We start from the raw sequence: 27,379 nt of genomic DNA, 5'->3' as shown, positions 1-27,379 counted from the left end.
TTGGATTTGTGAAATGCATTCACAATATTGCTGTTTCGGTTGAATGCAGCATGAATAGAAATATCAGGTTTGTTTGGGCGAAATTAGCTTTCATTTTTCCAGCAATTCATTCTTATTGTGCCATACATTAGGATATATTCCCATACGAAATGTAATAGCCGTATCTCACGTGTGCTTAAGATTGACCTTTGTACTGGATGAATAGAAAATGCTGCTCTAACTCAAAAAAAATTTTTTTTATGTAATCCAGAAAATTATAGCATGGATTACTAAATGTCTGTTCTGTGTAGAATGATGACAAGCATTACTGAAAATGTTATCAAACATATTGAAAAACATGTACCCCTGAAGAAGCTCCGTCATGAATCTGAAGATAATTCCTGCTTCACTAACTTTGAATTCTTTCTAAGTGGCAACAATTGTATGGGTTGAAATGAACAGAGACCAATATAAACCCTATTTCTTTTCATGTTGAATGCAACCACTTTTGTGTATGCTCTCCCCGGAGGAATATTAATTTTGCTGTGCCGTGTAGCTGCACTACATGATAATAAACATTACACATCAATATTTAGATGTTATAGAGATTTAAATCATCAAAATAGAGGTTTATTGCAGCAAAATGTCCGTATAATGATTTGAGCATAAATTTGAACAGAATAGTGAAACCCATTTGTACTACTAGAACATCAGCCACATCCTTTATGATTTAAATTTTAATATGTTAAGTGTTTATGTAGTTATGTTCCTAAAATAATTGGTACAATAAAATGTCTCATCCTATAAAGCTTTCCCCCTAATAAACCTTATTCACACTAGAAGTTCCATTAACTCAGTAAAGACGCATGCACATATTTATAGGCACTCTGCTTATACTTATAGTGCTTTAAATGTCTGTTTTTGATGTTTTTAATGAGACCTGAATAGTTTGGATAGAAATAATCTGTGACACATGTTTGTCTACACAGAAATTGGCTGGTGGGGAAGATACATTTACAGAAAATGCTGGGAGCTCACTAAGAATGAATCTGAGATAAAAGATAGTTCTTCATAATCTACTTTGGTTGCTTACATTGGTTAATGGAATACATTGTTCAAAATAGAGTAAGATGAAATGTAGGAACTAGACTCAGATTGCAAATAGATTGACACTGAACAAGGTTTGTTGGAATGTGGTGAAGTAATTTTTCTATAAAAGACACTGGCCCATTCTCATCTCTTGGCCAACGCATAATGTTTCCAGCTTTAAGCCCATTCACAGGCTACCCTTCACTGAATGCATCCTATTGCCAAAAGCCAAAGCTGTGAGCAACTTATTACAGAGGCCTTCCATTAATGTACTAGATCAGTATAAAAAATCCAGATGGGGTAAAGAAGTGAGTCAACCTGCAAGAAAAAGATCTTCAACAGAATTGGGAAAAGATCAGAAATTTAAGAGGAACATTAGTGCAAAAAGAAATAGGATAATGCCAAAATGGGCTCTACATTAGCTGACAATAATAGCGCACATTCTCAGAGCTTGTGTATGTGTTGTATAAGCACGTGTTATCATTTTGCAACCAAAGAGTTCTTCTCATGACTCAATGGCTGAAGAATAAATTGATTCTTGTTCAATAGTTGAGTTTTGCAATAATGAAGTCTGGTGAAATGACACTGGCTATATTTATAGGATCTAGCATCATTGCTTCTTGAGTATATTTATTCAACCAGCATTAGTCCATGAACCAATCCTTTGAATACTACAACTCTAAATGAGAATCACAGTTTGTAGATCATGGTTTTTCTTCTTCCCTTTTTTTAATGCAGGGAACTGGGAGGTGTCAGGGACTAAGGAGTCTATGGGCTCCATAAGTCTCACCTCTGGTTTAAAAGTAGATACTAAGTAATATCATAACAAACTCCAGTCTCTGCTATGTGGCAGTCAAATCAATCTTAATGGCAGTCCCAAGAACAGGGCCCCTGAGACTGATTGTTCCTATGTCAGGTATGGAAAGATGCTGGGAGCCTTCAATGGTATCTGGTCCTAAACCAATTCTGAATGGTCAAAACCAACACTTTAAATTGAGCTTGGAAACACAAAGTCTACCAATACCATTGGCACAGCATTGATGTGATGTGATCAGAAGTTTTGCAACCTCATCACAAATTTTCAGCAGCATACACCGGCTCTGCCCTACATCACCCACGGAGCCCATCGGCTCCCATCAGATGACACCAGCACATCTCCGTAGGTGATGTAGGGTAGGGCCAGCTCATGGTGCCACCACAACAACATGGGAGGCTTCCTGTGTTGTCTTAAGAAACAATGAGAGGAAACCATGTGATCAACATTTCCCCTCATGTGATCAAACAAATCTGGAATCGGGCGATGTGAGGTGGTGGATTCCCCATGCCCCCCAAATGATGCAAGGCAATTCTGGCAGCCTTATGACAATGTCTATGGTCTCAATAAACATCCTGTTGACTAGATTCTTCATTTATTGAAGTTCTAAACTATCAACTGTGCTGGTTCTATATTGTGTATGCAACAGTCATGTAGTTTGGATATATCTGAATTGCTCCCTCGGTCATATGACTACAATTAAAGTGGGTAGATTTATTAATAATATTAAAAATCTAATGAGAATCAGTTTTCACGTTTGCAAAATATGAAGAGTGTGTCTCTTCCTAACTGATATTATCAAGTAATTAAGGTGAGAGCAAACATGTTGAGATTTATAAGAGCTGTGTCAACAGCAATTATTACTTCAAAAAATAATGGTCACCTTCTTTACCTTTGTACATAGTTGTATAACTTCTAATGTAGTAGTGTATGTAACTTCACAGCTTTTTTCTACTTCATATATATCAAACATTATCAAAGTGCTCTTTTTATGTAAATTAATGTCAGTTGTTGAAAGCAGTTAGATGAAGTGTTCAGGTAATCTGGGTGTTGTGTGTAAAGTCAGATAATCTGAGTGAATTGAGCACACCTCTTGCATTTGGTAACTCATATCACCATCTCTCTTCATACCAAGTGGTCCTTGCCAAAAGGGCAATGAAAATAATCTCATTTAGTTAGAGGACAAGCTGGCAGGTTTAAGTTTGAAGCAGCACTCTGTGTAGTGGCATCTGATTGTGAAATATCATAAAAGAAAATACTGGCATTAAAAGCATTTGAAAAGAAAATGTGAGATCAAAAACAATGTGGATACAACCCAAAAACATGCCACAAGGAACTAAATTGGAATAATTTCAGTGTTATTGATATTAATCTAATTCCTCAAGAATTTATTAATATCAGTAGTATAGCTTAAGATGAAACATTGCTTTTATCCACATACAGTATTCAATCCTACAAAGAGCAAAATTGGCATCTATTGGAGATTTAAACTTTGAAAAATGATTGAATTTCAAAATACAAGGACAATAATAATGTTACAACCTGTCTGAGGACTATGAAGAACTATGTATTAAGTACTCATTGCACACCAGCATGTATAAGTAAACCTGTCACCTCTCTTAAAAATGAAAAGGTGGTGTCCAGTTATTTTTTTCATTTTAATTGCCAGTTAGGTAGAATGTTGAAGAATTGAGAAGTTGATCTTGTGGCAAAATACAGACAGTCCCCAGGTTACAGACAAGATACCTTCTGTAGATTTGTTGTGAAGTTCAATTTGTTTATAAGTTGGAACAGGTACATTTTTTCCATGGAACTCCAGAAAAAGATAAGATAGATAGATAGATAGATAGATAGATAGACAGACAGACAGACAGACAGACAGACAGACAGACAGTTTGGATAACATGGGGAAGGATTAACACACCTGTGGTGTTTGTTTTTCTGTCTGTGCCCATTTTCAGAAGATTTCACCTCACCTTCTGTCCTCGTGAGAATTGGATTTTGAAAAATTTGGCTTGTGCAAACAAGGGTTGGTGATAAAGCTTCAGTGCAGAGATCTTTTCCCCATGATAACTATTTCAGGAGTGAATATCCCTTCCAAAGGGTAGATTTCTCTCACTTTCTGTTGTCTCACCCCCATTCTTAACTATGAATCATTTGTAAGTTGGGTGTTTGTAAATTGGGGACTGCCTTTATAGCACAGGGATGGGAAAGGTTTTAGCACTTATACCACATATACTATAACCTTTGAATGCCAATATCCTGAGGCAAAATTTCATTAAAACAAAAATAAAAAGCAGTCAGCTTTTACAAGCCTTTGAATGTAATATACAGCTAGCCTCTTCATTTAATAATAATAATAATCATCATCATCATCATCATCTTTATTTATAACCCACCACCATCTCCCCAAAGGGGACTGGGGTGGCTAACATGAGGCCAAGCCCAAAAATAATACAACATAATTAGACACAAAACAGCAAAAAAAATTATCATAACATATATGAAATAATAAATAAAATAAACAGTATAAAATAACATAGTAAAATCAAACACAAAGGGTGGGCCAGATGTATGAGATAAAATGTTAAAAGGTTTAAACCCTGGGTGAGATAGGAATAAAAAGTGTATTTGTAAGAAAGGAGCCCAAGGAGGAGGAGGAGCGGGGTATAGCCTTTATTAAGGACAGGGGGAGCTTTATTATGAGGGCAATTGCAGGTGGGAACAAACAAATGGGTTGAGTAGTCACTCTCCGAAGGCACATCGGAAGAGCCAAGTTTTAGCTCTTTCTTGAAGGCTGCTAGGCTAGGGGCTTGCCTGATCTCCCCAGGTAGCGAATTCCAAAAGTGATGTAATAGGTCCATTTGAACTTCCTCCAAGATCTACATGCTGTCGGCTCATTGATTCCTGATTATTATGCAACTTGATTATCTAAAAGGTTTTTTTTTTTTGCCTCCATGTTTTGCAGCATTAAATAATGGAATGAGCTTGCATTTTTAATTGGGCTTTAAGGGCAATTGAAGATTCATAAGTGCCTCCCCTCTGCTACTGTACTCCTGGACTGGGAACCGAACTCACTTTTTTATTGGCTTTACCTTCTACAACAACTATGTGAAGAGCAGGGATAGCTTTGCCCATCATTTCGGCCAGAGTTCGTTTGTTATGTTATGTTTCTGTCTGAGGATGAATCAGCTGGAAGATGCATGTCTCTTTGAATTTATACCTATCTGAATTACACCTGATGAACTGATTAGCTACCATACATTCTGGGAATAAATTAAAATCTTAAGTGTTCACTCATAACAGATCCACAGTTAATGTCTTAATCCAGTCTAGCCACTTTTCCTGCTTATGGAAAATCATTATAATTCTAAATCATTATCTGCGGGCAATAACTGTTCTGCATGTAAGACCCAGCTTGATGTAGTGGTTTGAATGTTGTATTGTGATCCTGGAGGCCAGGATTTGAATCCCCTCTCAGCCATAGAAACCCACTGGATGACCTTAGCAAGTCATACCATTAGGCTTAGAAGAAGGCAAAGCCAAATTCCCTGTGACAAATTTTGCCAAAAAAAATATTAAGGTTGCCATAAGTTAGAAGACACACTACAACCATAGATAAAACATAGGATACTGTATTGACACAGAAGGAGAGACAGGTATCACTCTATCATACCTAGGTTCAGCAGTTGATGAAAGCCCCTCCTGCTATCTCAACTTCCACCATCCAGTACTTGGAGGGAGAGAAGAAGAGGCAGGCCCAATTCCTTTGTACCTAAGCCCAGCATCAAAAGGCCCACCAATACTCTAACCTTTGATCAAGAGCAAAGAAGGAATATGCACTGGAGTTAATCCTTTCCCACATTGCCATTTATTTAATATTTATTTATTATTTAAAACTTTTATATACCAGTCTTATTCCAGAGCCAAGTTTTCACCAGCTTTCTAAAAGTCAGGAGAGAAGGGGCAGTTCTGATCTCCAGTGGAAGAAAGTTCCAGAGCCAAGGGACCACCACCGAGAAGGCCCTGTCCCTCGTCCCCACCAGACACATTTGCGAAGGTGGTGGGACCGAGAGCAGGGCCCCTCCAGAAGAGCTTAACAACCTTGATGGTTCATAGGGGAGAATCCATTCGGACAGGTAAACTGGGCTGGAGTCGTTTAGGGATTTATAGGTCAACGCCAGCACTTTGAATTGTGCTCAGAAGCTAATTGGCAGCCAGTGGAGCTGGCGCAACAGAGGAGTAGTATGCTCCCTGTACCCCGCTCCTGTTAGTAATCTGGCTGCCGCTCGTTGGACTAATTGCAGCTTCCGGACAGTCTTCAGAGGCAACCCAATGTAGAGAGCGTTGCAGTAGTCTATATGGAATGTAACCAGAGCGTGGACCACCGTGGCCTTTTACTTCTGAGTCAGTGTATTAATTAGATTGTAAGCCTGAAGATAGGGGACTATTTTGTTCCTAACACAAAACAACCCAATGGTAATGTTATGATATTTTATTTTTAACACATACAGAGGAAGTATTCAAGATCAATTCAGAAAAGAGTCACTAGGGATCATGTTGAAAAGTTTCAGTATAAAATAAGACTCTGTTTTATATATTACAGTGAAGCCATATGGATAATGAAAAACGATGGATTGATATAAAAAGATGGTGTGTCATAGTAGTGGATTGTCTTAATGTGTAACCTTTGGGCCAAACTACATTGCTAGGACAGCATATGGAGAAATATAATAGCTTCCACTGGACAAGTAGAAAAGAAAAGGCTGCATTTTAGCATCCTATCTCTTTCACTTCTGAGCAAAACATTGTACTGAAAACAGGGCTAAACTTGGAGGAAAGAACACTAAAATGTAAGATTATTTAAGATTAATGATATTTTGGTATTATTATAATTACCATCATCATCATTATATTTATTTATATCCCGCTATCCTCTCTTAAACTCACATAACATTTAAACAATGCACATTACAATTTAAAACATGCAACATACAAACATTAAAATGGAATTAAACATAAAATTGTTAAAAATAAATACAATTACAATCATATCCAAAGCCAAAAATAGCAAAGGCTTGGAACAAATACTGATGAAAGTTTAGGAAGAAACTGCTAAAGCACTGTTACAGCTGAATATTAACAACACAAAAGTAATGACCGCTAACCATATGCACAGCCAATTTGAAATGTTTTATATATTACAGTGAAGCCATATGGATAATGAAAAACGATGGATTGATATAAAAAGATGGTGTGTCATAGTAGTGGATTGTCTTAATGTGTAACCTTTGGGCCAAACTACATTGCTAGGACAGCATATGGAGAAATATAATAGCTTCCACTGGACAAGTAGAAAAGAAAAGGCTGCATTTTAGCATCCTATCTCTTTCACTTCTGAGCAAAACATTGTACTGAAAACAGGGCTAAACTTGGAGGAAAGAACACTAAAATGTAAGATTATTTAAGATTAATGATATTTCGGTATTATTATAATTACCATCATCATCATTATATTTATTTATATCCCGCTTTCCTCTCTTAAACTCACATAACATTTAAACAATGCACATTACAATTTAAAACATGCAACATACAAACATTAAAATGGAATTAAACATAAAATTGTTAAAAATAAATACAATTACAATCATATCCAAAGCCAAAAATAGCAAAGGCTTGGAACAAATACTGATGAAAGTTTAGGAAGAAACTGCTAAAGCACTGTTACAGCTGAATATTAACAACACAAATGTAATGACCGCTAACCATATGCACAGCCAATTTGAAATGTTAATGTTCAAGTGGCAGTGATTTATGACAACCCAGGTTAATGTGCCATTGGCGTATGGGCATTAAGATGCAAGTTGGCTAGAGCACAAAGTAAGAATATTTAAACATGCACATGAAAAGCTTATAAAGACAAGTAATTTCTCTACAGTATGTCATTCGAATTTATTTTATTCTATTTCCTGCCACCACATGCAGTTTTATTTGTATGAACTAATTTAGTCGCTAGATAACAAAGATCTATGTACAAATGGCCACAACACCAGTGGCAGAAGAAGTTGGCTCCCAATGGTACATATACATTTATGGATAATATATTGTGATTTGGGGTGTTACAGAAATTTATGGGAGAAATGCAAGTAGGGCACGCCACTCCTCAAAATAGAGGGCTCCATAAGGAATCTTGGAGCTTCAAACTGACAATTGAATTTAAAGAATGCCATGCCAGTTACACAGTTAGATCCTGGGAGAAACTAACAAGATTGTTCTAAGGCATAGTGGCCATATATCTTGCCACCATCTGTGTTACCCCACTGCTTGGATAGGGCACAAAATTAGCTGAAAGTCAGGCTATGGAATGACCAGTTGTATTGTATTTGCTTTTGTTAACAGCCTTCAAGTCGATTGTATCTTATGCTGACCCTATGAATGAGACACCTCCAAGTCACCTTCTTGTGAACAGCGTTGTTCATATGTTATAGATTCAGGGCTGTGGCTTTCTTTATCTGTAATGCATTTTCCCCTTTGCCTGCTGCCTTCAAGCTTATCAACCTTTATTGTCTTTTCTAGTAAGTTCTCTCTTCTTATTATATGACCAAAGTAGAACAGCCTTATTTTAGACATCTTGACTAATGTCATATTGCATATACCATGGAAAAACATTGTAATAAAGTTACAGCCACTTGTAATTCATTCCTTATTTTATGTAGTAAGTATACCTTCCCTTTCTACCTTCCTAGTATGTGATGCTAATGCTGCCCAGTGGTTTTGCAAAGTGTTCTTAATTATACCATTTATCTATGCTGATACCCATTTTAAAGCTTTGTAGCTATTGTAGAGAAAGCTCAGTTACATCCTACCCTTCACCTAAGTCATGCTAGATAGTGTGTTAGTACTCTAAATAGAGATTTATCCACCTTTCATACTGCATTGTCAAGTAAGAAAATTAAGAAGTCCTCAATCAAGATCTAACATGAGACCATTGGATGGCCTGCTGCAAGCTAACTTGTTTCTTAAATTTTCCCTTCCACCTCAACACTTGTTCTTCCTTCTTATAACTCTATATCCATCATTTAAGAGTAGCTGAATTTCATTTGGATGACCAGTTGTCAGAGTTGTGAATGACCATGAATGTTTGTTTGATTTTTTTTTGTCATAATCAGATTGCATGATGCTGCTAGTTTTTAGCTATACGGGTACTGTGATCTGGCCCCCAACAGTGAAACAAGGCAATTTTATTGAAAACTGTTCCAACTGTTGTGCTCTTGGTATCTTGTTCACTTCTCCAGGTCAGAAGAGGCCATTTGGAATGCTGTGAACACAGTGCATGCCTATCTCTTTAAAAAAATCTTTAACTTGACAGAAATGCTCTCCTCTGATTCCACCTTATTAATTTAAATGGAGTTTAATTAATGCCCCCACGCAAGCATCTCAAGATTATTATTTTTTTCATCACCTGTACCAAGTCATTGAAGCACAAAACCCATGCTGCTTTATTCAGGTAACAGCACTGAAGACCACTGTGGCATCTAAAATATGCAATCATGTTTAAATTTTAATGTGGGCTATTGCAGAAGCTAATTGAATTGCCTTGAGGAGTAAAATGTAACTCACACAGGTCTTGTTTCCAATTACCGTTTTCTATTTTATTTACACAGTTTAACAGGGAGAAAGGAATGAGTGCAATCTACATTTAATGTAAGTGTCTTACTGAACCATGACAGATATCACTCTGGAGATCCCAAGCATATGCAGTATTTAGAGAAATTTCAAAATATAATCCATTATGGCTATCATTGATTACTCTGGAGAGGGTGTACAAGTATATACCATCTCTGGACCAGTAATGGTAAATAAATCTAGGAGCACATGTAAATGATTGATTTGGATTTTGAGAAACACACACACACACATATATATCTTCACCTCTTACCACCTTTGGTGAAAATTACAAACCCAAAGGGAGATACCATTCAAAAGCTTAGGATTTTCTGGGATACAACATAGAAAGTAATATCCGAACAAACATACCTTTATAACTTTTAAGCAGTAAATTAGTTTCTTATCCCTCCTACTTTCTCCTAACGTAATGCCCCACTTCAGAGCACAAGAGAGACCACAGCATCCCATATTCATAATCATTAGTCATTTTTGGTATGGCTTCTGGGAATTGTTGTCAAGCATACAATTTCCACCTGTTAAGGGAGTAAAAAATGGAGCTACGACACTTCCTCTACTGGTTCCCTTCTTATGCTCCCCAAACCTGGGAGACCTCCTAAGTAGATTTTCTTGTGGGTCCAGTAGTTGTAGGAGAGAGTAAGTGACACGTCTTTAGTAACTTAGACCTTGATTCTTAACTTTTAGAAGTTAGGAGAGCAATTGTGAGAAGTTACCTCTTTACCTGTCCGTTATGTTGTCTTCTCTGTGGTTCTGCCAATATCAGTACTGACCCTTATCATTAACTGCTGTATAGGTCCCATTTGAAAACCCTATACAAGTGTTCAGTATAATTATTATTAAAAAGATATTTGGTGAAATATTATGAAAACATAAGGAAGATAGAAAAGTAGCAAACAGAAAAACAGTTTTAGATTTGATAAGTCATGAGTTCTTCCTCCATTACGATCTATAATATTTTATGTTCCAATTGTGCTAGACATATAATTTCAGTATTAATAACTTAGTGATATAAACCCTTGGTTATTTTTTTTCCCATATCCCTGAGAACTAGGCACACGTTTATTCACTAAATTTTGTTCTTGGAAGAAGCAGTGAGTAATTTTAACAAATTTCTTTTTACTGTGATGAATTTTTTTTAAAAAAAACTGCAATAAAGTTTTTAAGACTGTGTGCAGTTTGGGACTTATTATATGCAACATTCACATATTTTCATTTTGCACAGAAAGAAGAATTTATTTTGGAAAATAATATTTTTGTACAGAAATATTACTGCGAACGATTTTATTGATTATCCAGTTGCCTTATCAAAACGACAGTGCAAACACAACATACTTCTAGTTCTCTTAAAATACAGATATTTGTCAGCTTGAAACCAATGTGCAGAAATATTACTGTCTGTACAGAAAATGAAGTTTACTGGGGAGAAAGCTGCTTGTGAATTTTGTACAGAATAGGTCCCAATCTACAGTATCTTAGGCACAGAAAAGGACGTGTTCTACAAAGAAATGCTTTTTTTCTGCATAGTAAATGCAAAAGCTTTGCATAAAAAGTAAAGAAGCACTGTTTTTGTAAAATAATGTGCTTTCACTCAAAAACACATAAAAATACTATTGTGTACTTTTGCTTAGAGTTATTTCTGGGGGGAAAAAACTCCAAATGCATGAATATTAGGAGAAAAATGCTCATAATACTTGCCTCTCATCTATTATTCCTGACTAGGTTTCTTGAGTATTGGAAAAATGATTTTTCCTTCATTAAAAAATTTGCATTTTTTTCACTTTCTACTTTGAAATCATACAGACTTAGAATTAGCAGTTTATTATTGCTAGTATTATAGTTTATATCTAGAAAGGGTTGTATTAGCACTTTACTTTCGTAAAATAAATGCATCTGTCATTTATTTACTTATTTATTTGCAATATTTCTATCCTGCCTTTCACAAACCCAAAGGTAACTCAAGGCGGCTTTACAACATAGGCAGGTATTTGATGCCATTAAAACAATGTAAAAATTACAATAAATATTTAAAACAGAATGATAAAATACATACATTAAAACCTTTAGAAACACATAAAACCACTACCTTCACTATTAGCCTCATCGTTCAAAAACATAGTCTATCAATTAGCATTTATAACTGAAATAACAGTCAAAAATCCTTTCTGAACAGGCTACAGTGAACTGACAACTGGCTCTGACTAGAAAAAAGGTTTGGCATGATTGCAGTCACTGCAAAATTTAGGAGATTAAATCCTTGATCTTCTACAGTGTTGTAAGAAAATGATTTTTTGAAGCATTGACCTTTTAGTGGGGAGTTAAGTCATACTGAAGTCTGCTGGGCCCCTTGGCCATTGTGACTTGCTGTTACAGTGACTTTGATCACTAGAGTAGATATGGAAAGGAATACGTCACATACCTTTGGTACAGATTCTTTTTATAGTTGCACTTGGAGTTCAACTAACATGTGAGAGCAAGTGAATGTGTTGATTCAGTTAGGCCCCTGACTCCATCTTTTCCTGCTTTTGCCTTGAAAACTCCACATGCAGATTTCAGTGTGAGAGTGATCTAATTAAATAATATGAAGGTACCACAGAAGAATTATGGATGCTAGAATTCTTCATGCATTTATCCTGCACCCAGAAAGGAGTTCCATAGTTCACATGCTGTTGAGATCAGGTTGTGGTAGTATATTTGTCATCAGCATGGCATTGTTACTGGAAAACTCTTCCTGTCTATATGATGATATCACCTAATATATTTCTTAAATTATGTGAATTATTATAAAAATGTAAAAGTATCTGCACTAGCTTTCCTCCTAAAGGATATGGTTCAAGAGCTACTCTACTGTTTTCCCATATCAAAGTGTGTTTCACCCCAGTCTAGAGACCAGGAGGACTTTCTTTTATAGCACTTTAGAGTCATGCACCTTGAGAATTTTCAGAGAAATATTGGGCAAAAAAATCATGCAAAACCTAGTTGAAGCCTGTCTTGGTTCTGAACGCAGAAATCTCAAAAAATTTATATTTAGCTAGATGCTTTTCAACACATAGTTTGATCTTATAGTGATTCCTCCACACCTTCATAGATCCTTTAGTGGCTAGAAACATATATCTGGGGGCAGTCTCAGAAAGGTCCTAGGTTGACCCACAGTCAATTTTAGCCTATTATCAGATGTCCTCATCCATCTAGGAGTTAACAGTTCCTTTCATATTACCTTGGAGTTTTAATCCCTCTCCCCTCCCATACACACACACACACACATCATATAACCAAAAGTTTGGGTATATTCAAAGTTAATTTGAGAACTCTTGGAAGATATATACAAAATTGGATTGGGAGAAAAGCAATTTTAAATTGTCTATGAATCCAGACTCATTGTTGCTGGGATATTTTTTAAAAAAATATATGTGATACTTGCTGTTTTAGCATAGCGCATACTGCTCATCTTGATCAACAGATTTGTCGGAAGGACCCTTTTCTCCTATTTCATGGATTTAATAAAGGAGGGCATCAGAACCCCCTAATATTCAGGATTTAAAAGAAGAAAATCTACAGAAGTGAACTAATGTTTTCATTGTGCCATTGTGACCTCCAAGCTATTAGCTTTCAGCAAACACCAGTTCCTTGTTCACCTCCCAGGGCACAAAGCTTAAGAGGCTCATTTTTAGATACTCTTTCCCCTCTCCAGCAGATAATTCAAGAGTGTGCACCAATAATTTCCTGTCATGAATCCCCTTCTAACGATATGCTCCTGCAATAAGAGGATATAACCTTCCCAGTTGCAGCCAAAGGTCAATTCTCTTGGACCTAACCTCTTTGGAAAGCATTGTGAAATACTTTCTGTTCCCTTGTCATTATGAGGTTAGGGATGAGTGGTTTTCTAGATAGTTTGCTGTGGTATGGGCATGTCTAGGAAGCTAGCTGAATTTGGCCTTTTGAGTGCCTTGACAAAAACTGATGCTATCATTTGATACAGTGGTCGAAGCAGGAGAGAAAATCCAGCAAAAGCAGTAAATTCATCTTATTTTGAGATCACTCAACTCATCAAACTCACTGTTCTAATGACTTTTTATTATTTTTAAGTCCATATTTTAAATTGTTCTAATAATGTTTATTTATTTATTTATTTATTTGGGGTTCTTGTACCCCGCCCTTCTCACCCCGAAGGGGACCCAGGGCGGCTTACAGCTGCAAGGCGCACTTAGACGCCTGCTACACAAACAATCATCACAAAAAATATAACAGTACAAATTCCCACAATTCAACATTATCCAATAAAATCAGTAAAATGATAAAATCAGTAAAAACAATACAAACCTGGATCTTCCTCCTACCCATCAGTGTACAATTAACTCAAAGATCTGTTTTGGTTCCATTTCGACAATCCTGCCGATCTTACACATCTGATTGTCTTATTTGGTTGTCATTGTCTAATTGCCTGGTTGCCCAAAGGCCTGGTTCCACAGCCATGTCTTCACCCTCCTCCTGAAGGAGAGGAGGGTTGGTGCTGTTCTGATTTCCCCCGGGAGTGAATTCCACAGGTGGGGGGCCACCACTGAGAAGGCTCTGCTTCTCGTCCCCACCAGCCTCACTTGTGAGAGTGGTGGGGTCGAGAGCAGGGCCTCCCCAGATGATCTCAAACTCCGAGGTGGGACGTAGAGGGAGATACGTTCGGACAGATACACTGGACCAGAACCGTATAGGGTTTTGTAGGTTAAGACCAGCACCTTGAATTGTGCTCGGAATTGAACCGGCAGCCAGTGGAGCTGGCACAACAGGGGGGTGGTATGCTCCCTGTATGTCGCTCCGGTGAGCAATCTGGCTGCCGCATGCTGGACTAGTTGGAGTTTCCGAACAGTCTTCAAGGGCAACTCCACGTAGAGCGCGTTGCAGTAGTCTATCCGGGATGTAACAAGAGCGTAGACCACCGTGGCCAGATCAGACTTCCCAAGGTACGGGCGCAACTGGTGCACAAGTTTTAATTGCGCAAAAGCTCTCCCGGCCACCGCCGAGACCTGGGGTTCCAGGCTCAGCGGCGAGTCCAGGATCACTCCCAATTAATAGTTTAATAGTTTCCTTAATAGTTTCCTTCTGTGTTTCTAACTTTGTATGTTTCTAACTGCAGTTCTCCTTCCACATTTGCAGTTTTGTTCACAGATTTTAGTCAAACATCTCTTGGAATCTCTAGGTCCTCCAGTGTGACTGCATGTTCAACTTTGTCCATTCAAGCTGGAGGACCTAGATATTTCTAGAGAGAACATTTAGGTCCTCAATGTGAGAATCCAGTAGAAGTTGATAATAGAGTCATTCTAGAAGAACTAGAAATTCTTAGAGATTCTTTTGGATTTAAAAAATGCAAATTTATTATTCATGCTTTTTGCTATCATGTTCTTTATCATTTTAATATTTAAAACATCATGAGTTTCCTGGAGGAAAATTGAGGTATAAGTGGTGGTGATGATTAAAATAAAGGCAGCAATAATAGTTGCAGTTAATGTGAGAGAGACAAGGATGTGAATGTGTGAATAAATGAAACTTCTTTTGGTTTACATGCATAGTGTCCATCAAACCGATTTGTAGAATTGCATCAAACAAACGGATGCAGCACGAATGGCTATATTCTCTTCTGTTATTAAAAATGCCTAGAATTGGAAAGTTGACAAAGTAAAGGCACTGCTCCATGCTTCTTTCAATAGAACAGACCAAAAAAATTAAAAAAGAAAATGGATTTACTGAGAAGGGGTTGTGTCCCAGCATAGAATCTCCTTGGAAAAGAGAACACATGAGGACTGAGGCAAACATTTGACATGCTAATTACTTATTTTAAAAGCCACTGTTTAACATATGGGATTTGTTTCATTATAATGTCACAGTTATGATAAAACTGCACAGAAAAACATTGACAGGTTCACATTGCTTTGAGAATACGAGAACTGACTTCTAGATCAGGCCAGAGATTAATTTAAATCACTGTTTCTCGAACTCTACTCCTCCAGATGTTTTGGACTTCAGCTCCCATAATTTCTAATAGCTGGTAAGCTGGCTGGAACCTTTGGGAGCTGAATTCCAAAACACTTAGAAGAGCAGAGTTTGAGACACACTGATCTAAACTTTTGAGCTCTGTTGCCCATCAGCTACCTCCAAGAAATATGCAAACCTGATACAGAAAGAACAACCCTCTTCACCTACTTTCCCCAGCATTTCTGGCTATTTACTTTCAGGTGAAATCAATGAAGGTGCGGCTCTACAACTGCATTTAAGGGCTTTTTTCATCTTTTTTGTGGAACTATGTGCCTTGTAACTTGTTTTGTCAAGCTTGTGGTATTCTGCTTTTATTGCCTTATACATCATTGTTATGAACTACCTCTTTCACAAAAATATGATAAGTCTTTTGCACCACCTAATCTATTGTTTGTTTTCTCTCTTCTTCCTAATTTTCAGAGCTACATACACGGAAGCAGCCAGGCGCAGTTTGTGGCGGAGTCTCATATCATTCTGCTTCTGAGTATCCTTCAAATGTTGATGGATGGAAAAAGGCAAGCCAAAACAGAGTCCACTATTAAATGAAATTGCATTGACAGTGAATATTATTGAGGTTTTGAGCAGGTATTTCATTTCCTGCCTATTTACCGTATGATTAAAATGATATCCAATATTTTTGCTGTCTTATTTGTAGAAAATCTACAGCAGTTTTGTGAGGATTTTCACTCTACTATAGCTATTTCATTTTCTGCATTCAATCTGGTTTCCCAATACCATGCTATCTATGCTATCTGTTTTCTTTCTATTGTATCAGAATTCTGACCAGCTTACAATGCACTGAGATCAGCTCATCATGTCAGCAATAGTAGTCATGAAGCAATATGCAGACAATTTTGTTTTTTGATAAACTTGTCTGTCATAACTAAAAAGAGTAGGTTTGTTCAGACTGAATGCACAGTTTAGAAGTGGAATCAAGTTACAATTTCCTGCCAGTGAGCTCACAGCATAGACATTCATGCTAATGCTAATGCGTGTATATACACCCACGCATATCATTATATGATCAGGAGTCTATTCCTGTATATCTTTAATGGATTAGTAGATCATAGAGGTGAAGCAAATATCATTTATGTATTGAATCAGAAAGCATATTCCGTGCAGTGGAGCAAATTACAGACAGAGAACCTGAGTGGGGATTCCAGTCTAAACAAGTTTAAAATTCAAATAAACCATTGGAATAGGGAAAATGTCAGATCCATACCTTTGGTGTAGGCCACCCATGCCAGTGTAAGGTGTTGTGTCTCCGTAAAGACTCTCACTGTTTACCCCTATTTAAGTACTTTTTAGTTAGAGGGGATTAACATTTCATATAAAGTTTTCTGGGGGGGGGGGGGGGGGTCAGTCTAGATTTTATTTATTTATTTATTTAAAACATTTATATTCCTCCCTTCTCACCCTGCAGAGGACTCAGGGCGGAGCACAACATATATACAGCAAACATTCAATGCCGGGACATAAAATCATAAATATATACCAACATTAATATCACTTATATCCACTTTAAAATCAGTTGCTTAAAAACCATCTCAGGTCACCATTCTATTATTGCTTCATTGCACTGCCCCAAAGGCTTGGTCCCACAGCCAGGTCTCCACTATCCTTCTAAAGGACAGCAGGGAGGGAGCTGATCTAATAATGCCAGGAAAGGAGTTCCATAACCAGGGGGCAATCACTGAGAAGGCCCTGTCACCCATTCCCGTCAAACATGCCTATGATGCTGGCAGGACCGAGAGCAGGGCCTCCCCAGAAAATCTTCGCAGTGGTTCGTAAAGGGAGGTGCATTCAGATAGATAGAAAGATAGCCTCTTTCCCTTTAAGTCACCTCCCTCCCTGCCTCTTTAAGAACCCTCTCAAGGCAGAGCCTCAGGCAAAGCCCTTCTTGTTCCTTAGAGAATCAGCCATTTTACAATAGGAAGGTGAAGAGAGAGGAAGGCCAGGAAGGTTCGCAAAATAGCAACTCACATACAGTGTTCAGATGGAGTTATGTTGGAGCCAAGCCAGAGACATTTCAAGTTAAAATAAAAGTTAGTTCCAATCAAGCATTACTCCAAAGACAGACAGACACCAAGAAGAGAAGAAACAGCAGATGAGTACAGTAATTCAGAGCCTCTCTCTCAAGGACTTTAACTCCCTTCCAAGGACCGTGCCAGTAGGACCCAGGAGGAAAAAAGGGTTGAAGCCTTTTTCAGTTATTATATCTTGCTAACTGTTTGCCTAAGTGTCTTCCATCTGTTTTCTGTGCAACCATCTCACCTTATAAGCAGTTAGATAGCATGGGGGCAAAACAGTAGGGAGACATCTCATATCAACCCACACTCTAAATAGGCGAAGGACGTTAGTTGAAATGGTGATGTCTGATACTGTCCGTGGATGCCAAAATCCTAAACTGCAGGACTTATGAACTACCAGTCAACTTAAAGGTGCCCATGGGTACTCATCAACCCAAAAACCTTAAGAAATTCCTAAACCACTGCACCAGTGTGATGAGATCAATCAAATTAGTATTCATGTTTAATCATAATTTGCCAAATTCTGCTGAATCAAAAGGGCTGATGGATGGGTGAAAATAACCCCTTGCCCATCTCCTGCACTATCATATCATCCTTTGCCTGAAACATCGCCCATCAGTCTGAGGTTCCCAGCAGGTGAGCATTCGACACACAATTGGATGATTGCACTAAAAGTCATTACTAATCAGACAATACCTTGGCCTTTGTTAACAAATTCATCTCTTTTAATAAATTTAGTTTAGTACTGCAAGTTTATGGTATCACTAAAATTAGTTTTCTAGTGCAGCCAGCTCTCTGTATCCACAGATTCTGCACACATAGATTCAACTATCCACAGCTATGTTTTCTCTTTCATGTGCCATACTTGGTTGGTGGAATAACTTTTCACACTGTTTTTTCTCTCTCCTGTGGCACAGATATTTATACCTTTGCAACTGACAGTTCCAGCTTCATACAATGCCATGTAAGGGGAGCATAAGTGAATCCCTAAGTAAAAGAATGTTGTGAGGTTTTGTGTGTGAAATAAAAGCACTCCAGTTCCCAAGTTACTTTTGATAAATACATCATTCCTAAATTAGATTAAGTACTCACAGGATTGATAGAACAAATAACTTCACTTGGCATCTTAATTCGTCCTCCAGCAAGAGTTCTGAAAGTTTTATGTCATAGTTCAAACCAAATGATGGACTGCAAAGAGCTTTCATGACCAATCTACAGACTTCCATATGAACTTTTACTAGTTGCACTTTAGATCATTTATTAGCTTTATCCTCTTCGTGACAATTAGAAGCTCTGATTTTTCTCCTTTAAAAAAATCTTCATACAGGCAGAAAAATGATGGAAGTTCAATTTCCTAAACAATGCTATTGAACTTATCAGTAGAATTTATTTTTTAAAAAAACAACAGTACTGTTATAGCAACTTGTTTTTTCTGGCATTAGGAGTAAAAATATAGGTTGCAATTTAGCCAACAATGAACACATTTCTGTGGGTTAGAATTTGATCCTCTGATAGCTCTAGGGTTTGCATTTTGATCTCAAACAGTTGATCATGTGGTGTTCATGCAACACAGCATTATCTCTACTTTATGGCAAGAAATAGATAATCTCAATTGTATACAAGGAAACCAAGTAGGAACATGTCTTTTGAAAGTAGAATTGGGTGATCCCCCTCCCCTTTACTGGCTCTGTGGCCAGCAGGGTCCTTACTGCTGCTAGGATGTGTTAGTGCTGATATCTGCACACTGGCACCTGGCTATTGGACTCTAGGGATGTTGAGGTGGATTATTGTCTCTTTTTTTGGATGGAAATATGAAAGTTTAATAATGAAAAACCTGTTTCTATAATTATGATTCAAGAAGTCCAGATGTTGACATTCCCAACTAATCCTCTTCACCACTGTAGGTCCAAATGGCTTCATGACTACTTTTCCTCCATGATGCTTCACACATTTCCTATTTTGGATACAGGAATAAATTTCCAGCGATGAGCCAGATTCATAGATATCTAACATATAGGTGTACTTCTTTGAATACCATTGCCATTAATTGTCCAAAGAGCTCACAATACTGCATCAGTTTAGATATACTCCCCTATTCTGGTGGTTCAGTTATATAGAGGTGAGTGGCAGAAAACTCAGGGAAAGTGAAAAACTGCAAATAATAAAATTGCCATTATCTTTTTTACTTGAGAGAACATCTCTCTAGGAGTTACAGACAGTCCCCAGAATACAAGCATGATGGAGTCTGTAGGTTCGCACTTCAATTTGTATGTAAATCAGAACAGGTACAATTTTTTAAAGTTTTAACTCCAACCACTTTATAAAAAAATTGGGTACCATAGGGAAGGTTAATATTCCTGTACTGATTGCTTTGCTTGCTGTCCATGCCCATGATCAGAAGATTTCCCCTGACTTTCCGTCCCTGGTACAATTGGATTTGGAACATGTTGACTTGTGTAAACAAGAATTGATGATTAATCTTCAGTGGAGACACCTTTCCCCCTTGATAACTCTTCTGTAGTGAATTTCCATTCCTAGGGGTAGATTTCCTCTAATTTCCTCTTATCTCATCCCCATTTGTCATTAGGAGTCAGATGTAAGTCAGATGTTTGTAACTCGGGGACAGATGTTTGTAACTCAGGGACTGTATTGGGAGATCTAATTGGGGATTAGATCTCCCAATACACGACTCTATGGTCAACATTGCACTGAAGGACCTAGAGCTTTCTAAAGAGAGCATGTTAATCAAATCCATGAATAATCAAATCTGCCAAAATCAAACCCACAAATGTAGAGGGCTAACTTTATAGAACAGGGGTCCTCAAACTAAGGCCCAGGGGCCGAATACGGCCCTCCAAGGTCATTTACCCGGCCCTCGCTCAGGTCAACCTAAGTCTGAAATGACTTGAAAGCACACAACAATAACAATCCTATCTCATCAGCCAAAAGCAAGTCCACACTTCCCATTGAAATACTAATAAGTTTATATTTGTTAAAATTGTTCATTTTAATTATTCTATTGTTTTAAAGTGTTTTGCACTACAAATAAGATATGTGCAGTGTGCATAGGAATTCATTCATGCTTTTTTCAAATTATAATCCGGTCCTCCAACAGTTTGAGGGACTGTGACCTGGCCCTCTGTTTAAAAAGTTTGAGGATCCCTGGTGTAGAGAAACTCTGGAATTCTTACAGTCATATTAGTCTTGTTGCTATAGCTAGTCCAGTTGGCATGCCGGCATGTTATCTCTCAAAAGGCAACTGGCATAACATTGCACATGATTATGCTAGGACATGGAGGAGAAGTTCAGATGTAACTCCCTGTGCATAAATCATTTCAGTCGCACTGGCTTCTAATATCCTTTTTGTTTTCTTGACAGCATGCTTGCTTAAGACAGTTTTCAGGTAGTACAGAATTAAGTCTGTAAACGTACTCATAAGAGGCTGTCAAAGCAAACTGCCATAAGCTTACATGGATTGCCCTCCTGCTCCTCCTGCTGCTTCCATCTAGCAAGTTTCATACAGTATTGAATATTGTGCCTGTCTCATTTACATCAAAGTAAATCCAGGGTAATTCTGTCAAAGTGTATTCATTTAGGCCTGTCTAAAGCTTGCTTAAGGGATAACAAGGCTCACTAAGTCAGTTTTTTCTTGCACAGCAACATTTTGCAAGGTAAACTTGCCAAATATGTGCATTTTGTTCCCAGAAATGATACAAATTGACTTCAGTTTCCAGTTTCCTTTACATGCAGTGCATTTGAGAACAGATATTTTCAGGAGAAGAAAAATTAATGCTTTATCTTAAACTGGCAAAGCCCTGTTTTCTTTGCTAAGAGCAACAGTTCTTGTTATCAGGTGCAATTGAAAATTAAACTTTATGTTTTGTAAACAAATTTCTCACTAGATCAGTTGGAGGATTATTGTCTGAAGGTGCTGTATGTAATTTACACACACACACACACACATATATATAATTTTAAGTAGAATTGCTCAATATTATAGTTGCCTTGAATGTTGTTTCTTTCTGTCTGTCTTTCTTCTTTTCCTCATCCTCCTCCTTGAAAAATAAAATTAGCAACACATCATGCCAAAGGGTGATTTTATTCAAAGGAGTTAAAAAATGTTAAATACATATGAACCAATAAAATAGAAATCAGTTTTAAACATCTTCACCTAAGTTAAATCCTCATGACACCAATATGCATTCATGCTTGTTTGGCAGCAACTATGATCTAGTAGTTTTAACTTTCATGTTCTCAACCTGACTTCCAAAAGTGCGTAGTAATAAAATAGAACTTTTCACGTGTATTTAAGTCAAGTGTTGAACTTCGAATGAAGCTCAAACAGCAGAATGATAGTGTGCTTTACATAGCTCTTACTAGGCTATATCTGTATAGATTCCTAATGGGGGAACTGTTTTTGGAAGACTCCACCATGGGAAAAATTAAAGCCGGGGATAGAACTACCATATTTCTTTCCTTCCTGTAGGCAGTATTTCTCCCAAAAGCCATAATTTTAAAACAGAATCGAAGTGTACCCACAGAAGCATACATGCAGATATAGACACTACGCCTTTTTCTTTTCTTTCAAAGAACCCTTTGCAGCCTCTCAATTTTTTGTCTTCCTGGCTTGTTTTAAACGCAGAAGCTTTTGTTTTGTTTCAAAACCAAAACGGCCCTGGACCTCATCCAAGTTGAAGACAAAAATAGGGCAAAATTCCCCCCAATCCTATTTCCTATTAGAGGGGGGGGGGTTCTATTTTAGTCTACTGCTTTTTGAATTGCTATCAAATATTATCCTGTGTCTGGTATCTCCAAACATGAAATCCAGAACATCATGCAATGGGGCCGGGAATCCTTTAAGTCTGTTGTTGTCATCACCACCACCACCATCATATCATCAGGGTGTGCTAGACAGGACTGTAGTATAGCTTCTGGGTAGAAAATGCTTTATGTAGGAAGGAAGCTAGTATGTCATGGGAAATGATTATATTAAGGATAGGCAATAAACCCAATGAAACCCAACATTAGTTTGCTATATGGCATAGTCTTCTTATTAATGATTTGTCCCTGTAATGCAGTCTAGTGAGAACTTCAGGGCACTTACAGCTTTTGCAGCATGCTTCAAATTTAACACCTAGTTTTAGCAATAGCAAATGGGCAACATACTTTTGAAATTCAGATGGGGAGCACTATTGTTCTCCCTACTTTTTCTTTATCAGCTTTTCCATTCCTTGACTGTGCTTCTTTGAATACCACCTAGGACTTCCCACTCACCCTGCACAGCATATGCATCCACATAGCTATAAATTATCTTTCATTCTTTCATCCTACATTTTGGTCTAAGCTTGTTTCTGTTTCCTTGAACTAGAATGCTGAAGCTTAGCAACAGAAATTTGTGCTGCATTCAGACTCGCCTTTCCAATAATATTCCACTTACCTCAATATAAGTAATAAATATTTTCTTTATTTAAAAGCTTTTCCATGTATTTGCTTATATGGCAAGTAATACATTTGAAGGTCAGTCTTATGGGAACTTACAATAACTCGCAGGATTTCTTTCCCCTCTTGATTAAGTCTTTTCTAAAACATATTGAATGCAGTTAGAACATTGGTAACTAAGGCTACTAAAAGTATTTGGTTTTCTCATAGATGTTTTAAGGTCATTTTTAACATGGCAGCTTCTTGCTCTATAGTCTTGAAGAATTTCCATGTATAACATTAATTCATGGCTTGACACCATAAATGTACATAGATAAATCGGGAAAAGGTTGTTCTGTACCCTGGAGATTTTACAATCTCAATTTCAGCAGGGAAGTAGTCAAAAGAAGTAGGTACTCTATAAAATCACGTATACGTATTGAAATTTGATCAAAAACCAACCTAAACATTTTGGGTCAAATATCGATGGATCAATGTAAGTACCGTATTTTAACTCTTTTATCAAAAAGGAGCCACCCCCTTCTTAGACTACAGTGGCAAAGAGCAAGAGATAAATCTGTTTTAGAAGAATTCAAAAGAAGCACTGACCCCCCCCCCCCCGCCCCTCCTTTCTTCACTACAATAACATTTCTGGCCTCTTCCAAGGTCTGGGAGGGAAAGCGTGACAGCTGACTGAGGCAACTGGTCTCCAGAGGTGCCCATGGCCCTTTCTGCTTTCTGCAGAATGACTCTCAGCTTAGCCATGGGTCACTTCAAAATCCATTTTTTTGCATAAAAACCTGCCCTCAACTTACACATGTGCTCTACTTAAATATGAGTATATACAGTATTTAAGTAAAATGTATCTTTAGTGTGATGCGATGTGCATAAGAAAAAATTACTTTCTGCAATCTGGTGCACACCCAATATTCTGGCCTACCTTTGATCATTAGTGTTGCTGGCTCAGGAATAGGGAAACTAGTTCAGTACATTTGGAATGGCCTTGATGCAGTGATTACGCTATGTAACAAAATTTGGAAAATTTTCAGTTGCTAGTTTGAATGTGTTATTTTCTGCTTCATTGTTTGGTCCTCACTTTGGAAGTAGTTGTTATTCTCCAGAAACTTTGTTTGTGTGGCTGCCAAAAACTATGTTGAATTGGTTGGAAACTATGGTGAAATGTGCTGGGGCTGGAGGTTTAGAACAGCTGGTAAATCATCAGCAACTATAAGATCTATAAATTGAAAGGTTGCAAGTTCAAAGCCCCGGGTTGGTGTGAGCGGCCGACCATCAGCCCTGCTCACTGTAATTAGCTGTAATTAGATAAATTAGGTACTGCTAAAAGTGGTGGAGGTGTTTTACAACGCCATAAAGAAAAAGAAGATCAGAAAATACTGGAATGAGGAAGTCCTGATGGCTCTTGGTCATAGAGGATGGAATGACAGCACCCCCTGTGGACTTGAGCTCAACTGCCCATGGCATCGAAACAACACCTCTTTCTGTGCTGTCTGTCTGTGTACTGTCTATACAAATGGCATTGAATGTTTGCCATGTATGTGTACTTGTGATCTGCCCTGAGTCCCCTTCGGGGTGAGAAGTGCGGAATATAAAGTGTTGTTGTTGTTGTTGTTGTTGTTGTTGTTATTATATCCTGCAAAAACAAAGTTTTTGCAATTTAATAACTCTTTTCCATGTTTTTATGATAGAACCAATTAAGAAATGACATTTTATAGCTCAGGAAAAAATATCATGTTGCATAGTGTTAGATATGTGCACGCCTATCCTCCTGAAATTGGGAATTAGGGCTAAAGTTTCAAATCTGCAATATCCTTTGAGGTGAAACTTGAAGGATGAGAGAGAAGTATCAGAATGTAAATAATTGGGAATGCTGTTTGAAACATAAAGGGAATAGGCTGCCATTTACAGAACAAATTATATAAGACACTACAATCAGATCAATTAGACAATAGAAGAGAGAGAAAAAGTAAAGAAATTGATAAGAGACCTGGGACATCACATTTTCCCAACAAACACATGTATTTGTTTTACTGTATACTTCTGTTTCCACTTCTCTAAAGTAAACACAGATATTTCTTTCTTCAGAAAACAAATCAATGTTTCATCTGATATCTTGGGTTGTAGGGATTGTTTTTTCCTCCTCAAGTATAATTGTGTATCAGTGTTTCAACATTTATTTGGGATTCTTGTTTTCAAGCTTTTCAAAACCTATTTTCTCCAACCAGTGTGATTGGCATCTTTCTAAGTAGCCCAGGTGTTATCTCTGAAAAGGAAAGCTCTGAAAGTTAGTGGTCTGTCGTTCGGTCAGTGTAGTTCCGTACTTTGCTTGTTGTACCTGGTCTGGGCTGAAATGGATTTTAAATTTTTACCTTCACGGATCTAATGATTTCAGATAGAATGTCAGTCCACAGCAGCAGAGATCATCAAAAATAGTCCAGCATCATGCGATCTTACCTTTGGGGTGGCTGATTGAAAAACAATATACCTTTCAACTGCTTGATATTCCTTTTGGAATTATATACTCAGCTTGATGCAGATAATTCCATTCTTCTAATGAGATGACTGAAAAACCTATCCTGTTTTTCTGCAGCGATGTAGCTTTGAGTTTCAAGTGAATTCCTTGAAATTCCTGCAAATGCTAATATGAAAAGCCTCTCTCTTCTTTTTGAGCACAAGAATGTATTATTCTATAGCCTTGGAAAGATCTGATTATCTTTCTCAAAGAGATAATTCCCAAAAGAATGGCTGCTTGCAAAAATAAGGAGGCAGGTGAAGAAGTTGAATCAACAGAAATATTGATGGAATCCTAGAGTGAAGGCCTGGGGAACTCCAAACGTAAGATAATAATTCAGGATGCTCCAAATATATAGTTAGGCAATGGACACAGCTTGCAAAGAGAAATAGGTCACTAGAAAAGAGATTATTCTGTAAGTCACCTTGAGTCCCTCTCTTGGGGAAAAGGCAAAGTAGAGATGAAGTGATTGATTGATTGACTGAATGACTGTCTGACCGACTGGCTAAAGTATAGATAAGCATAGGCCTAAGTACAGTTTTCATTCATGTATGTACTAGCCTGTTCTATATCCAGGGAGTTCTTTGGGGAACAGTCTTCCTTGCCATTGCTAAATGCACCAGGTGGGCTGATTGGAGAACCAGGTATTTTAGGCCCAATTTAACAATCATCAGGAAGATTTGATTAGTTTAAACATTTCATACACAACTGCTCACATTTTATTTTATTTACTCTCATAAGCACTGATTACTTACTTAGGCAATCCCTCGTTGTCCGAGTAGGATAGTCTTCCAAGTTCAGTGTACTGGTGGGTCCGTAGGTGACTATGGAGCCCTATTCTTCATCTGCATCTTCTCCTGCAGTGAAAGCATTGGTTTCCAGGTGGAAGGCGGTCTCGGTCGGGGTTGGCTTGGTGTGCCTTCCTTTTGGCATATTTCTCTCTTTCACCCTTCATTCGTGCCTCTTCAAATTCTACAGCACTGCTGGTCACAGCTGACCTCCAGCTGGAGCACTAAAGGGCAAGGGCTTCCCTGTTCTCAGTGTCTATGCCAGAGTTTTTTAGGTTGGCCAACATTCCGTTTTCTGTTCTTGAGTTCAGAGTAGAGCAACTGCTTTAGAATATGGTGGTCGAGAATCCAGACAATGTGGCCGGTCCAGAGGAGTTGATGGCAGAGGACCATTGCTTCAATCCTGGTGGTCTTTTGCTTCTTCCAGCACACTGACGCTTGTCCGCTTCACAAGAGATTTGCAGGATTTTCTGGAGGGCAATGGTAATAGAATCATTCCAGGAGTTGCATGTGACATCTGTAGACAGTCCACGTCTCGCAGGCATATAGCAGGGTTGGGAGGACAATAGCTTTATAGACAAGGACCTTGGTATCCCTATGGATGTCCCAGTCCTCAAACACTCTCTGCTTCATTCGGGGGAAAACTGCACTCACAGACCTCAGGCGGTGTTCTATTTCAGTGTAAATGTTAACTTTTGCGGAGAGATGGCTGCCAAGGGAGCGGAAATGATCAACATTTTCTAATGTTACACCATTAAGCTGTATTTCTGGCATTGGGGAGGGCTTGGCCGGTGACTGCTGGAAGAGCACTTTGTTTTTCTCAATGTTCAATGACTGGCCGAGCTTCTCGTATGTTTCCGCGAAGGTGTTTAGAGTGGCTTGCAGGTCTTCTTTTGAATGCGCACAGACGACATTGTCATCAGCATATTGGAGTTCTGTAACAGATGTGGTTGCAATCTTGGTTTTGGCTTTCAATCTGCTGAGATTAAATAACTTGCCATCTGTCCAATAGAGCATTGAT

The 27,379-nt window shown here is 37.9% G+C and overlaps 1 protein-coding gene across 1 annotated transcript in view; it reads left to right on the top strand.

Annotated features, from left to right (window-relative positions):
* TUSC3 (tumor suppressor candidate 3) overlaps positions 1 to 27,379 on the top strand; it is a 171,657-nt gene that overhangs the window by 123,309 nt on the left and 20,969 nt on the right. Inside the window, exon 7 of the mRNA XM_060778557.2 lies at positions 16,013 to 16,076. Within this exon, the coding sequence (XP_060634540.2) occupies positions 16,013 to 16,076 (64 nt within the window). The remainder of the gene's footprint in view (positions 1 to 16,012; positions 16,077 to 27,379) is intronic.

Source organism: Anolis sagrei, chromosome 5, assembly GCF_037176765.1.
Source record: "Anolis sagrei isolate rAnoSag1 chromosome 5, rAnoSag1.mat, whole genome shotgun sequence".
In the NCBI taxonomy this organism is placed as follows: Eukaryota; Metazoa; Chordata; class Lepidosauria; order Squamata; family Dactyloidae; genus Anolis; species Anolis sagrei.
Note: the sequence above shows the minus strand (reverse complement) of the source record. Positions and strands in the feature narration are given on the sequence as shown.